At 41.5% G+C, this 15,307-nt stretch overlaps 1 protein-coding gene across 4 annotated transcripts in view; it reads right to left on the minus strand.

The window, feature by feature from the left end:
• Positions 1-15,307, minus strand: part of MTUS2 (microtubule associated tumor suppressor candidate 2) — a 261,298-nt gene that overhangs the window by 157,022 nt on the left and 88,969 nt on the right. For all 4 annotated transcript variants that reach the window (XM_017731364.1, XM_017731366.1, XM_008631454.2 and 1 more), the window contains 2 exons: positions 8,982-11,575; positions 2,783-3,023 (listed from right to left, as the gene is read on the minus strand). In XM_017731364.1, coding sequence (XP_017586853.1) covers positions 2,783-3,023; positions 8,982-11,273 — 2,533 coding nt within the window. In that variant the 5' untranslated portion in view covers positions 11,274-11,575. The remainder of the gene's footprint in view (positions 1-2,782; positions 3,024-8,981; positions 11,576-15,307) is intronic.

Here is a 15,307-nt window from a genome sequence, read left to right on the forward strand (position 1 = left end):
CTGCTGTCGCATCCGTCCCCTCCATGGAACCAGCAACCCATCTCTGGTCTGCATGTGTGCTCTGCTGTGGATACAGGCGCAGGAGTCAGTTCTCTGATGCCTCTGCACTCCTGTACCAGTCTTATCCTTTCTCCTGTCACATCAGCCTCTTTCATGACCAATTCACTCTTCTTAAAAGGAAGTTTTAAAGACAAGAAGTCTGGTAAGCTGACCTATGAAGTTATACATTGCTGAGAGAAAGATTAGGTCATTTGAGGCATACAAGGAAAAAGGCTTTGGTCAAGGAAAAGGTGATTATAGACAATCTTGGATGGATAATTGGGAAATAAAATACCAAAAATAAATGAATGTAAAGAAATGAACATAAGATATCAGAAGTACACGAAAGATAAGTAAGGGGAGGTACTGAACCAAAAGAGAGCAGTGAAAATCACTTTGCAACAGAGTAAGGTGTTGCAGAAAAATTAAACACATTCTTCATGTTGCAAGGAAAATGGAAGGTGAGATGCCAGAAGTGAAAACAATGTGTCCTGGGGTAGACAGTGAAAAACTAGAGACATTAGCAACCTCTCCAGAACAAGTCTTGTGTAATGTAAAATCCATAAAAACAGTCAGAGCCCAAAGACCAGATGAGACACACTTTGGGGCCCTGAAAGAGATGACAGATTATTGGACTACCATGAGTTATCTTTAGTACCCTTTTTGAAACAGCAAGGTAGGAACAGACTAGAGAGAAAAATAACAGCTGTAGGAAGGAAATTATGGAGAGCTATGAATTAAATTTGACCTCCAAAGCAGACAAGGTCCAAAAAATAATCAGTGATTTAAAAAATATATAATTTTAAAAAATTTAAAAAATAACAAGAAAACCCTGAGAAATATGAAAACTTTAAGAAATACAGCTTTAGTGAATAGAATCACAGTAACAGCTGGTGCAATTTACTTAGGTACACTTCTCATGCACTAGCATTTTTAAAGGCAGCATTACAGACAAAAAACGGGACTGATAAGTGGATCCTGTTTAGATTTTAGAATGTCACATAACATAGGAAGACAGTAAATGAATACATACAAGACGAGGTCCTATATGGATTAGAAGTGGCTAAGGAAAAGTCGTGTCTGCTAGCATCAGTGATGCAGGATAATGTGGGTAATGGATGGGTGATGGATGAATAAGAATGGAGGCAATGTTCATCTCTGAGGATCAGAAAAGACCGTTTATTGGGTAATAGGTCCTGTTTGCATTTTCTCTCGTATCTATCTCCCAAACTGGTTCCTGTTACACAAGGGCTTACCCTACTCATATCCTGAACTCACAGGCTCTTGCAGTTTTATTTAACTGGAAATCATGATCCAATTACTCTCTGTACCTGTATTCCCATGCTCAGTGCTGACTGAACTCAAGTCACAGGGCTGAAATGGTATTTACTACCCAGGCTGCAATCTTGGGGTGTCTCAGAAGCCACATACAGCTTGGTCAGCTTCTACTAATGGCATCAGCACAGATAAACTCCAGATGCAGGGTCAGATAGCAAAGGATACTGGCAAGAGGCACTGTGTTACAGAGAAGCTTGATTTTCTGATAAACTCCAAATCCCGTCAACCTGTATTACTGACTGAGACTGTCCTCTCATGGTAAAGTCAAGATGCACTCGTGCATTTCCATTCAAAATTTTTCTAAATTTCTCCTGCTTCTTAGTACAGATAAATGAATGCTGGGGAGAGACAGTAATAGTTTTCAAATACCTGCAAAGAGGAAAACACCCCACAACCACTCCAGATGAAAGAGGAAACAAATTGTAACAAAGGGCATTAGGCAAAAGGCTAGGGAACACTTTTAACCAGAAAAAAGGTAATGCATTGGAGCAGTCCTGCTTTCAGAGGCTCCAAGATCTCATACTGAAGATTTTTATAAAGAGTTTTTCATGAACAGGTTAAATAAGCATACACCAGAAGGAATCCCATCCTGGGGCAAGAGGAGGCATCATATGACCTTAAGTCATTCATTAACTTTAGCTCTTATGACTATTTTTAAAAATCTCTGCAGACTTCTAGTCTGTTAAATAGCTGCTACATTTCACTCTGTCAATGACTGATTTTCAGTTTTCTCTGAACTTGCCGATTTAAATGTGCATTGTTAAAACCTCCATGCTTTTCCAGGCTACCGAGGAGTGTCCTGTAGAAGTAATTATTGTCTCTTTCTTGTGGCACCATACACTTCTCCTTCCAGCTCTTCTTGTGCTTTTCCATCCCCTGTAATTTTGCCCAGGGTCATGCTGAGGTGGGCAATAGCTGGAAGAAAGAGGTATTAGAAGTGTTGTCTCCAAAGAGGTGTATACCAGGCCTTTAGAGAATCAAGATCTCTGTTGGCACATTTGAGCACTGCCCAGGTTTTCAGAGCACAACATGGTGGGGAATGTCAAATCCAGACTGAAGGGCGGGGCCTTCGTGATGGAAGAAAATGTCCCATTATCTTCCCAGAACAAAACCAAAGAATTTTCAGGCATTTACAAGGCAGAGGAAGATAAAAAGGTGAAAAATGAGAATTATTATTGAAAACTATTCTCTTTCTTTGGCAATGACCTGCTAAACAACCTTTGCACAAGTCCCAGACTCCCTAGTCAGCCTCGCTGCAGGATAAAAAGGCACACCTCAAAGAGTGCTGTTGGAGCTTTGTGGTATCAGGTCAAAATGTTGCTCATTTTGTGACTTTTCTGTCTCAAAAAAAGGTATCTTATTGGTGACTACAGTAAAGGGAAAGGAAAGAAAGTTCATACTTTACCTGAAGCATCAGGATGGTAGAGGCCGGGAGCACTTGTTATTTCTCCTTGCTGATGGAGACAACTACCTGAGGCCCTTTGACTCGCAATGAGAATCCTGCTCTTGGCAGACGGTAACCTGGACACTGCACCCAGTCCTAACTGTGGCTTCAGTATCATGGCAGATCGATAAAAGCTTGGTGGGACCTCATAGTGAGTGTATGGTGGAGGGCAAAATTCATCTTTCTCAGGCCTGTCCGCAACCTACGGAAAAATCATCAACACAGACATTACACAATAAATCAATAAACCCAGACAATAATGGAGCTCCAAATTATGTATAAAGGCTAAATTTCCCTCCTTGTGAATATGGTCTTCAGAGCACTGCAAACGTTCAGAAAGTTATGGTCTTACTGTATGAATCGCTCTTCAAGAACATGTATATTACACTCTCAATATGCAACTACACCCAAATAAAAAACTGATGCCTTCCCCATCAGAAAACAGACAAAGAGAAGACCTTCAATTAGTGAAAATGAAGGTACTGTTAAGTCACGAAAGGTTATATTATTTACAGAGGTAGATACACCAAGAGAGTGCGTAAGTGGAATTTTTATTACAAGTTATTTAAAATATTCTTACCAGGACACAATTCTGGGAGAAGGTGGTTTTAACTTAGATAGCTAAAAATAAAGCTGGAGGTGTTTTAAGTACATTTTATCAGAGAAGTTGTACTGCCAAATAATTTCTGTGAGAAAAAAAACAACCCCAAGTATGTTCTCACTGCAAAATGTTCACTGCAATCTGTGCCCCTCTAGTTCCTGGAAAGAGACCTGGTTGTGGAGGTGAGCACACTTCTCTAACTTATGTTTTCAGAGGCCTGCTGAATATTCCAAATCAGAGCTATAAAATCCATCTGGCCACGTGAATTGGAGAAAAAACCTATCAGATTTGCAAATGTAAAACATTTACTATTTGTCACAAATAGATGTTGCTTTGTGAAAATCAGTGACAAATCTCTCAGTATTTTAACGGGTGTTTACTGTAAGGACAGCAGAATAAGTCCCAAGCTGGAAGTGTTTCCAGCAAACTGGCTCACAGCGCTGAACTTGCAGCTGAGGAATGACCTGGTTCCATGATTCAGCCCTTGCATCTTTGTACACTCAAGCTGGGCTCTGACTCCCACTTTTCTGTGCTGCTTCGTGACTCAGGACAAGAGTGCAGAGTTTTCATCTCTCACATTTGCAAAGAACTGTTTGCTCTTCTGAGTAGAGTCCAACTTCTTCACCGTTTTCTTATAAAATGCAGTATCATCACAATGTAGAAAGGACCTATGAATATTTTTTCAGTCACCCCATTTAGGCCATGGGAAAAGGAAAAAAAGCATAGGAAATAGAAAATCTGAACTAAATTTGTTTAAAAATTAATCAAAAAGTGCCACAGGCTACCTAGGAAGAAATGTAACTGCCAATTAATTAACTCTGCTGTAAGTTATGATGCATATAATATGCCAAATCAATTTCTATTTAGCAATTATAAGCATTAGAATATGCACTTCAACATTGGCTATAAAAGCTTTGATCCTAGCTCCTTCAAGAGCTTTAATCCTAATTTAGCAAATCTTTAATATGCTAAGAGACAAGATTGGCCTTAAACTATGAAATATAGAATCTTTGAGGCCTTTGCACAGGAACTAGTGCAACAAACACAGAGCTTTATAATTTTGCCCTATATTTTTTCCTCTGCAGTCCTATTTCCTGCCATTATATCTTTATGTTTCCTTTTTTATTATACTCCTATGACCTATTTTTACAAGTTAGGATACAGTTTTTTTCTGTATATGTGACTCTCTACGCTTGGACTGCAGACGTCCAGCTTCTTACTTTCAACTGCTAGATCTGAGATTGTTTTTTCGGATAAGCCTCAGTTATCTTCTCTACTTTCCCTGATAAATTTATTTCTATCAGATTACACTATGAATACTATTATTTTGTATTTAAATGAAACACCAATGCCACATATTTCAGTACAAGGAAAAGAGAAAATCTTTAAATATAGAAAATATGCATTTTTTATAAACTGGCTTTGTTTATTCAGATCTTGTTTCACCCAATCTTTTTTTCTTTATTGACAGTATGCTAGGACTAACAGAGAAGGGCAACAAACATGGACACAAAAGCAATCAATCACAAGCATAAAACATCTTCTCAAGCTGAGAGAAGTGAGAAGGACTTAGAATAGAATCTTTTAGATTTGAAAAGACCCTTAAGAAAATCAAGTCCAACTGAATTTATCCAAATATCTCTCAAGAATTAGACACTATTTTTTGAAGATCCCAGCTTTAGGGGACATAAACTTGCTATGAAGATATACTATTTTTTCCTTTCTATTTCCTTGTGAATTCATGAAGTGTGAAATTCAACTGGTCTCAATAGAATTGTATAAAATTGTTGCCATTTTAAAGCTCTTCAGAAAGATATGGATTAATATGATCCCTGTTAGTACCCTGTACTAGATTTTTGTATGGACTATTAGGGAAATGATCTGTTGCAGCCTGTCCACTAAGAAGGTCAGCCCAGAGTTTTTTTCTGTGGGGCTGTCTGCTCATTCCCCACACACCCATTAATGAATTTGTTAGAATGAGCTAGAAAGTCTGCAACAAATACCTTGAGCTTACAGGAATTTCCACAGGCTGGGTATTCCCATGCAGAGCTGGCAGCATGGCCAGCAGGTACAGATGCCCAACACTTTCCTTCATGTTACTTTGTTTATAACATCATCAAACATCAATGCCTCGAGGAAGAATTTGCTTGTCAAGTGTCTACTTCAGGCAACTCTTTGGGAAAGAGATGGCAACATCAGTTCAGGCAATTCAAATAACAGGATTTGGGGGGGAATTTTTGGTTTGACTATATATAAAACAATTCCCCTACTCCTTTTAACCTCAGCAGGCTTTTTGTTTCAACAGACTTTAGTCCATCCTCTCTGGAGCACAAAGATGTCTGAGCTCGGGGACAGACCCAAAGAGGTGGTTGAATGGGGCAGGCAGAGTCTTGGTGGGGCAGACAGGAGAGCTGGTTATCAGCACACCTCCTTACAGAGTCTCACCAGATCAGGGCTCTTGGCAACAGCCATAAAATAGTGAAAAAGTGGCCAGTGACCACTCTCTGACAGGACACAGACTGTACCTGTACAAGTAAACTCTCACTCTGCAGACCAGGTTGATCCACGCTGGTCCTTGGGAGCAGCCTCTGGGTGAGCACGCTCTGGCAGAGCTCGACCCTGAGCTGGGGAGTGTGCTCCCAGTCCAGCAGTACAGACAACCTTACCTGAGCCATGTCATTCCACTGTTCAGTTCTCTAGGACAGCTACAGTCTTTGGGTTCCAAAATTTGCCCTGTAAGTTCCCACTGAGGCAACTGGGAGCACAAAGTGCCCACAAACACCCACTGGTGCTGACTAGAAGAGGGTGAGGTCCACAATGAGATGGGGAGCCCACGTTGTGATGAAGGATGTGGACAGCAGTGACCTGCACTGGACAAGGACTGGTTTTCTTAAGCATTTTGAATTTCACCTTGAGAGGTTTTCTTTTCTTTATTTTTTTTTTTCTTTTTTTGGTGAAGATGGGCATGAAAGATCTGTCTACACACTCTGCCAATGTTCTAAAGAAAAGCACTGGGGGAGCTGCCAATTCCACAGGCAAGGCTGCCCATTCAGCCTTAGCTCAATTCCGCTATGGACCCAGCCCCTCAGCACAGCAGAACTGCCTTCGTGCTGCAGTTGGGATTTTTGTCTGAGCTGCCCTAAGTGGGCTTTTGCACAGGCAGCTCAAGGAGCCCAGCAGGCTTCTCACTGCCCAGAGGCAGCCCTCGAGTCTTTCTCATCGAGTTCTCCAGGCCTTTTCTTGGAGTCTCCTGTCCGAGACAGCACCTTCCTATTTCTTCTAACTCCTGGCACCCAGAGGGATATTTAATTGTTCCTACCACTTGGCTGAACGATGCTTAGAGATGACAGGTTAGACTCTTAACAGCTATTAACACCATCACAGCTATATAAGGAGCTACAAAATGCTAATCAAAGCTGTCCAAAGACCATTCTGGATGTGTGAAATGGGTCAGTCTGGGACTTTTTTCTCCAACCAAGACAGTAGCCATCATACCAGCGTGTCCTTGTCTCCAAAACCTCTGTGTCTTCAACACTCTCCCTTCAGCACACTGATTTTGATCTATCTCAATGCATCCTAATTGATTTCTTTCAGATTACACACCACTCATCTGCTATGAACCCATACTGTGCACAGCTGCTGTTCTAAGCATCTGTTCACCTCCATGGATTGATCCTTTTCCTTTCTCTTGATCCATAAGCAGACAAATCAGGCCCCTTTTTATTCCTCCAGCTGGCAGGACAGCCAGGTTATTTCTTTTAGGGTGGCAGTCCAAGAAAGAATATTCCACTTTCTGCTATCAGCTCCTGACTCCTGGGCTAATGCAAACTCACAATGCAAACTGCAGTTCAACTTTTTCTTCTCAGCCTCTTCTCCAGTCAATCCAGCTTCTCTGAAGAAGCAGCTTGCTTGCATTCAGGTTTTGCCTCACTGAAATACCCATCAAAAGTCATATTTCTTGGAGGAACAAGGGAAGATGCTTTGGATCCTCTCCAGCCCATAGGTGTCCTACTTCTAACCCTAGTCTAGAGAAAACCATGCTGTAGACTTGCCACAACCTGAGTCCTTCTCGTGCTAAAAACAATCCTCAGCAGAGCACAGAAATCTGTCCTTTGTTCACAGATGTGTCTGCTGATCCTGCCTGATTATCTGAACCCCAACTGTCATAGACACCTGTGGTCTTCAGAGGGTCATGCCACCCTGTAAACAGCCAAACAGCCAGCGCACAGTCTGGGTCATTTTGGCTTTCATTTCCATTGCCATGCATTAAACAGTAATGTCCTAGTAGTTTCCCCTCACAAGGCAATTGTGAAAATATACTAATGATGGCTGGCATAGACAAACTTTCAAAGACTTTAGTAATTCATTCTCTGGACATAAAATATAAGAGACAGAGCTGGAAACTGGAGTTAGAAGGAAAAGAACAGCAGGCACTGTTCTTTCTGTGTTTGTGATGAGAAATAACTATAATCCTTGCTCAGTAGGTGTTTGGTTAATATGCCCTAAGGGTCAATCTACACTGACACACAGTATCTTAATTTGGGTATTTGCCAGATTTTGACTGTCACTAAATTTGTTGTTCTAATGCTGTTCCTTGGATCAATACTGTATGTAGAATGAGGAAGGCAATAAAATAATACCACAAGACAGAGAGCAAAACAAAAAATCCTTTTTTTTAAAGACTCATTCAAATAAAACCATTTGTGTTATCTTCAGTGTTTATATGAAAAGCTTGGTTGTTGAACCAGCACAGGTCCCAAGCAGTGGATGCAAGAGCACATAACAGATATGCATGTAGCTTGCTCTTCCCTGTCCTTTCTCCACCTACCAAGCAAGCTCATGTTCCTCCACTGTGCTGACCTACCAGCAGGGATTTCAGGAATCCAAGGCTCCTGCCCAGCTTAGCAAGGCAGAAACATGATATATTCAGAGCCAGAGGCGTCCAGAGGGATTTCCATCACATTTTGGCTGCTCAGGATGGCTTTCCGGGGGAAAGAAGAAATCTTATTTGAGGTGCAAGTCAGTGTAAGAAACAGCATTAAAATTAGTCAAAAGTAAATCTTCTTTTGTGTGATATGTATAATCCAAAAAGAACTCTGATAGTCCCTGGGTTTCAATGCAGCTAAACAAAATGGAATTAGTTTAGATCTCTAGTGCTCTGTTTACAAAAACCTGCCAACTTTCCCATTAGGAAGGAAAAGTCCATGTGGGCAAATTACAATCATTTACCAAGGCTATTCTTTGGGAAGCAAAAAAAAAAATTCATTTATTCAATTCAGTATGTCTTTTTCTTTCTAAACATTCCTATTTGTAATACTAGCAGGTGACCAATTTTCTGGAAAATACTGGAAGAACACAGTGACAACTTCCAGTCACAGCTAAGATATCACAACAGGGTCAATGCCAGAAACAGTTAGGTAAGTTTATTTCTAATGATCAGACACTGTTCTAGGATTTATTTCTTATTTGAGGTTTGAGAACTAACTTCTGGCAGCAACAAATAAGCAAATGATCACCACCTGGCACACAAAAGCAGCTGTCTAAGCTGCAGAAACTTACCTCCTGCAGAAACTTCTCGCTCATCGGACTGAAGTGATGACCTGGCGGCCTAATTCCTGACACTACTAGTCCCGAACCAAAGAGCCTTGGCTTCTGGAGGTCGGGTTTAAATTTGTCATATAGGATGCTGGCGGGCTTCGCCTCCCCTCCGTTGGACGCCTTCTGTTCCGCGGAGATGGGGACGCTGCACGCGGGGCCGTCGAAGGGCAGCCCTGCCGGCGCGAACAAAGGGTCGAGCTGCTCTAGCGAGCGAGGGTTTCTCCTAATGTATGTGATGATTTTAGGTCTCACAGGTTTGGGCCGGGGTATGGCAGGTTTCATCTCAATGCCTTCTTCCAGCTTTTCACTGCCGTCACTGTCCACACTGGCCTTATCTGTGAGGGAGCCCTTGGGGTGGACCAGGATAGGTTTTGGGATGGCGCTGCTGCAACCAGTCTTGATAGGCACTTTAGGGGATATGTTTAACAACTGTGTGCTGTCAGTGGGAGGTAGGACTGAGGAGGGTGACAGTTTGTCATCATGAAGTGCATAAAGGTCCTTTGAATTACTGTTTGATAGTGTGGGCTGACCATTAACATCCAGCGTTGCCACCGGGCGCATAGGAGTTGGGACACATAAAAAGACATCAGCCTTTGCTGGAATGTTACAGATCTCTGGTGCTTCCTCTGGAGGATGCTTCTGTACATTAGCTGTTTCTTTATTTGAAACTGAAACACTTGAGGTTTCCACATCACTGTTGGGACTGTCAGGTTGTTGATTTGACATTGTCTCTGCACTGCGCGCTCTGTGATGATCTGAGGGATCAGAAGCAGGCACAACAGCAGCCTCAGTGCTTTCTTTGACTAGCATCAGTTTATTCTCATTAACTTTCAAGGGTTTGCTGTCAGGTGGATTAATATTAGGTATAGGAGATATTTGTTCACCAACTGTTTCAGCGCAAGCTGTGTCAACTTCATGCAAATTTTTGTTTTTCCTAGGTGTCACTTTGATGCTGGATTTACCACTGCAGGCGAGTGGAAATATTGTTTCCATTTCTTCATCAGTAAAATATTCCTCACCAGCCTGGCTGGTTGCCCTGTTGTCACTGTCACTGCTTCCTCTCCCTTCCCTGCTGATAGTGATGTTACCACTTCGCAATTTATCATCAGGATGAGTTACCACCTGGCTTGGCAATGGGTCCTCTACTTTATTACAGGTGTCTTGAAAATGAGATACTTGAAATTTTGACGTGTCAGACCCAGAGCTTTTCTGTTCCTGCACTGCTGCATTTTCAGCTCTTGGACACCCCAGGAACTCTACCAGCATAATTCTCTCTATTTTTTGTGGACACGTATTTTTATATTGTAGAGATGGTGCAGTCCTAGGTTCCAGTTTTTTACTTTTATCACCCTGACCTAGTTGTGCTTCTGATTTACTAGCAATCTCATTGAGTTTAACAGCTGAATTTTGAGAATGAGAAGCTTGGAGTGTGCTTTCAATGCTAACATTTGGTACATTTTCTGGTTTACTTGTTTTCTTGTTTCCTGAGGTAGATGGTTTGGAATAAAATACAGTATTTTCCTCTGAGGTATTGTCGAGTGGACGAAACACCATCCCAAGAAAATGTTCCGTGGATGTTTTTTGTGATTTCTCTGTACTTCCTACCAAGTGGTGAGACCTGTCGATGGAGTCCAATGATGCAGAGAGCAGACGTTTACACGACACGCGGCCAACGCAGTCTTTTGCAAATGTTTCAGGCTGAGGAGAGAATTTACTTGGTCTTCCCAAAGAAAGCCTTTTTATTCTCTCCACCTCCACAGTCCTGGACATCTTTCCCTTAGAAAAGTTCTGGGTGAAGTCAACATCACCTTTGGAGACAACCTCTAGGTTGGCGTCATTTGTGCTACTTTTTAAATTGGACAGGCTTTGTCCTCGGCTAATCCTGATGTGCCTTGATATATCCTTAGCTTCGCTGGTCCTACAATCTTTCCCCATTTCCCTGCTTGTGGTGGAGGGCAGCTTACTTTCCTGTACACTGGTGTGACAGGTCCGAGAGTCTTTGAAGGTCGGAAGTTTATTCTGCTCTGTAGGCAGATGAGTAACTTTCTCTGTTCCTCCAGAGTATATATTCCCACTCTCATCTGTCAAATCATGTTTCGTAACATCCCCGTCAGTGGTTCTAACTTTTGTTACAATTTGGTTGGCATTGGTATCCCCAACATTCACTATGCTATCATTATTGTTTCTTATTTCACTGTGGTTGTCCTGAAGCTGGGAATAACATGACTTGTTTGGAATTAGTGGAGCACTCATTTTGAAGCTTCAGGTGACTGCTTTTCTTTTTGGCAGTTCTAATTAATGAGAAGGTGTTTTTCCCTATCAGGTTAACTTTTATGCATGCTTCAGTTATATATTTAAATTAGAACTGATCAATAGAAAATTCATCATCAGAAGGCTTGAAGTCTCTTCTCAGAGTCACATTTTTCTGCTGCTCAGTTGTTTTTCTGCAGCTTCTGGACCTAGGAAGTCTTTATGATGTGCTGTAGAGAGGTTCAACAAAAGCAAAATAGTTCTGCCAAGATCCCTCTGAATGCGAGCCAGTTAATCCAGCCAACCTATGGGGAAAAAAAACCCAAACACAAATAAAACAAAAAACAGAAACAGACAACATTACACTCATGTCAGGAATCATGCTAACTAAATCAAAGCCAAGATCAACAGCACTCCCAGGTATAACCCCAGGACAGAGTGTTTTCAAACACTTTAAATGCTGTTTCAACAGCACTCCCAGGTATAACCCCAGGACAGAGTGTTTTCAAACACTTTAAACGCTGTTTCAATCACAGCTTTGCTCCCAGCAAAGATTCTTAGTGTAGCACAGATCTCTGACTTGAGAAGTTACACTGCAAGAACTGTCCTGGTTAGAAGAGTGGGTGCTACTCTTTTTAAGACACATACGTTTACAACTGAAAATAGCCAAAAATAGCCAGGTGAGGGGGGGGATCCAGTCTTGAGGGTCTAAACATCTGTGTATTTCTTCAACAATTTTTACACCAAGAGTGGCTACTGAAGCATTTAAAGCATCACTGTACAGATTAGCCATAAATAATAAAATTCCAGGTCCATAGAAGTTGTTTATGGGTTTCTCTCCTTGCCTTGTAGAAATCACTGCCATTCTTGCGCTGACACCCCATACCCTTTGACATTTCTTAGCCAGATCTATAGATTCCAAGAAAGCAAAAGCTATAGCTGGAGGCCTTGCAAAGAAAAAACCTGTTTTTTCTGAGACAGATGAATGTGTGTATTTTTAAATATAAAAGATTATACACCAGTCCCAATACAGTGCATCTCCTTTTGGCTCCGTCACACGTGTGGCTTTGGGAGCCCAGATTTTGTCCTCTATCACCTCCAACAAGATGAAGGTGAGATTTCTGTCTATTCCATGCCTAAATTCACTGTCCAAGGTATTTCTTGTACCCTGTGTGTTCCTACCCTTCATCATAAAGAAATGTGGACACTGGAAATTGGAACATGCTCCACAGTTCCCAGAAGGAGGAATTCAAAGCACTTGTGGTACTCGCAGCTGTGCTGGGTTTCTAGCTGGGGGCTCACAGGGGCACTAACTAGGAGTGCTTATTAAGTCCAGTGCTCTGTCTACAGTATCTGGGTGTTCACTGAAAGCATCTTCACACACAGAGTATACACAGGCTCTGCTGGTGTGCTTCAGCGACCAGACCAAGCACTTTGGTGTAATGTTGCTAGTACAAATTTATTAACATGAGGGTCAGGAAAGACCTGTCCCCTCTCAAACACAGGGCCCTGCTCAACTTCAGTATGCTGCCAGTTGAGACTCACCCCTTAGAGCTGCTAATGCTGGCCAGAGACACGGAATTTAAGACAAGGAACAATAACACACTGTACAGGCAGAGATTAATCTCAGGCAGTTAACATTGCTCCTTGTGCTTCCTCCAGAGCCAGTGAGAAGGGACAGGCACTCTGGAAAGGTGGTTCGTGCTAACACCTTCCGTGATGGACTCTGTGCACTCAACATTCCAATTTCATCCCTTCTTGTGACATCCACTCTCAGATTAGGGAGAACCCACTACATTCTTACAATTAACATCCATACAATTACCCAAAGATATTTTCTTTTTTTGCAGAATATTGCCTGCTTAACTTTGTAATGTGTTCTACGGCTGCCATTACAATGCCTACGCAGATTAATGATTCTGTGATTGTAAATAATACAAGGCTCTGTGCTACAGAACATACTGATAGCACAGAACTCCTACTAAATTAATATAAAAATATAATCAACCATCTATGTCAATGAATACCTTATTAATCCACTTTTCCTGTTAAGGAATACAAACTTTGGAGCTTGGTTCAGTCAACGTGTTGAACATTTACATATTGTGATAGGCCCATTTGGAAGTAAGATACACGGTTTTGTGTTACATTTGGGACCTTAGATTTGATCATTCTTCTGTAAATAGCTGCTATTTAAGAACCTTTGGCTTGGATTTTCTGCAGGATAGTTTATTTTAAATGGCACTGTCCAGGCTCCACTTCACTATGCTCTTTGGAGTCAGGGAGATGAAAAGACGCAGCTGTGTCTGGGTTCTGCTGGCTCTTCCTCTATTTTTCATTACTCACCTCTCTTGACTGATGTTGGCTGACATACACACATCTGAAGTCACTCCCTGCTGTGCAGAAATGCTCTGAGATGAGAGGGATATGAACCTCCTAACTCTTCAGATGCCCTCCTCAGCACAGGAGAAGCGAGTAAGAGGAGACTCAAGCCCAACAAAGACAACACTACATCAGTTAGCAGAATATCACTGGGGACTCTGGACAAGAAACATGTCTGCAATCTTAAAGACTGGACTTGGTATAGGTAAGGATTTATATGGATAAAATTTTCTTGATACCATATAATGTAAAAATATCCCTTCTGAATCACTGAGAGTAGAAAATGAAGTCATAGTTCTCCATGTCACAGCATCTTGGCAGGATGCAATAACTTTATTTGTGGAAAAAAAAAAAAAGCCTTTACGAAGTGGTGTGAACATGCTAGACAGTAGAACAAAATTATATCCACCAGACTATGGTTAGCTATGAATCCCACAGGGAGAAGAAAAGTTCAAGGAGCCAGAAACAGAATTAAATACTTCTGTTTGACTCCAGCAGTATCAGTTTCCTTCTAAGATGTCTATCTCTTACGAGACTCTATTTTAAACCTGAGCCCATTTAATGATGATCTAGGAAAGAAGCCTACAAGAGTTTCTTCCCATCTGATATTGCAGTTCCTCCACTACATTCCAAGTTACATTTGGCCAGCAGGTCTCACCCTAACCTCTGGAGACATCAGAAAGAAGGAGAAGCTGAGCTGGATGATTTTTGCCCCAGGACCTGCAGCAGGGACTGCATCAGCAGAGCTCAATTTTATAAAATAAAACTAGCTGGAAAAAGAAAGCAGCAGCCTGCTTCTGAATAGTAACAGCAGTGCTTTTTTTGGTTAAACAAGCAGTGTAGAAATCTTGTTATCCTCAACAGGCATCAAAAAAAGAAAAATGGTGAAGAATTCCACACTATTGGTTGTTCTATTTTCAATTTGCCACAAAAATAGAACAGCAATAATTATGAGATATGCAAAGGAATTATCAAAACACATGGACAAATAAAAATGGAAATAAATAAAACCTGAAATATGTTGAGTATTTTGCTTCTTCTATAAACATTTCCTAATGCAGGTTGTTACAGCTGCTTACCCATCCCAGTACTGAAAGTCTAAAACCAGAATATTTACAGCCAGATACACTAAAAACATCTGGCTGTTCTGGAAACACTGTGCATGGCTTAGGCTGATTGCTCTTTCAGCACAGTGTGTATGAGAAGCACCTGAACACTTCATTAACCATCTGCCACTGAACTGATGCCTCTTGTTACTATCATTTAAAAAAACCAAAACAAAACAAAACAAAACAATGAGTTTGTAAATTGCTGGGGCAGAGCCAGGAGCTTGCCAAAGGTCAGCCATGGGCCAGCATCCCCCATCAGCCACCCCCTGCTGCAAGGTAAATGCTCTCAACCCAACAGGTTGTGTTGCCCAAGAAATAGGATTACACAGGCAGGTTGTTCACCTGGAGAAAAAAGGCAGACCTCATTGCAGCCTTTCAGTACTTAAAGGGAGCTTATAAAAAGGAGGGAGAATGACTTCTTACATGAGCAGATAGACACAGAACAAGGGGAAATGGTTTTAAGCCAAAAGAAGAGAGATTTAGATCAGATATTAAGAAGAAATTCTTTACTGTGAGAGTGGTGAGGCAGTGGAACAGGTTGCCCAG

The sequence above is a fragment of the Corvus brachyrhynchos genome, unplaced genomic scaffold, assembly GCF_000691975.1.
Source record: "Corvus brachyrhynchos isolate BGI_N302 unplaced genomic scaffold, ASM69197v1 scaffold103, whole genome shotgun sequence".
NCBI classification, from domain to species: Eukaryota; Metazoa; Chordata; class Aves; order Passeriformes; family Corvidae; genus Corvus; species Corvus brachyrhynchos.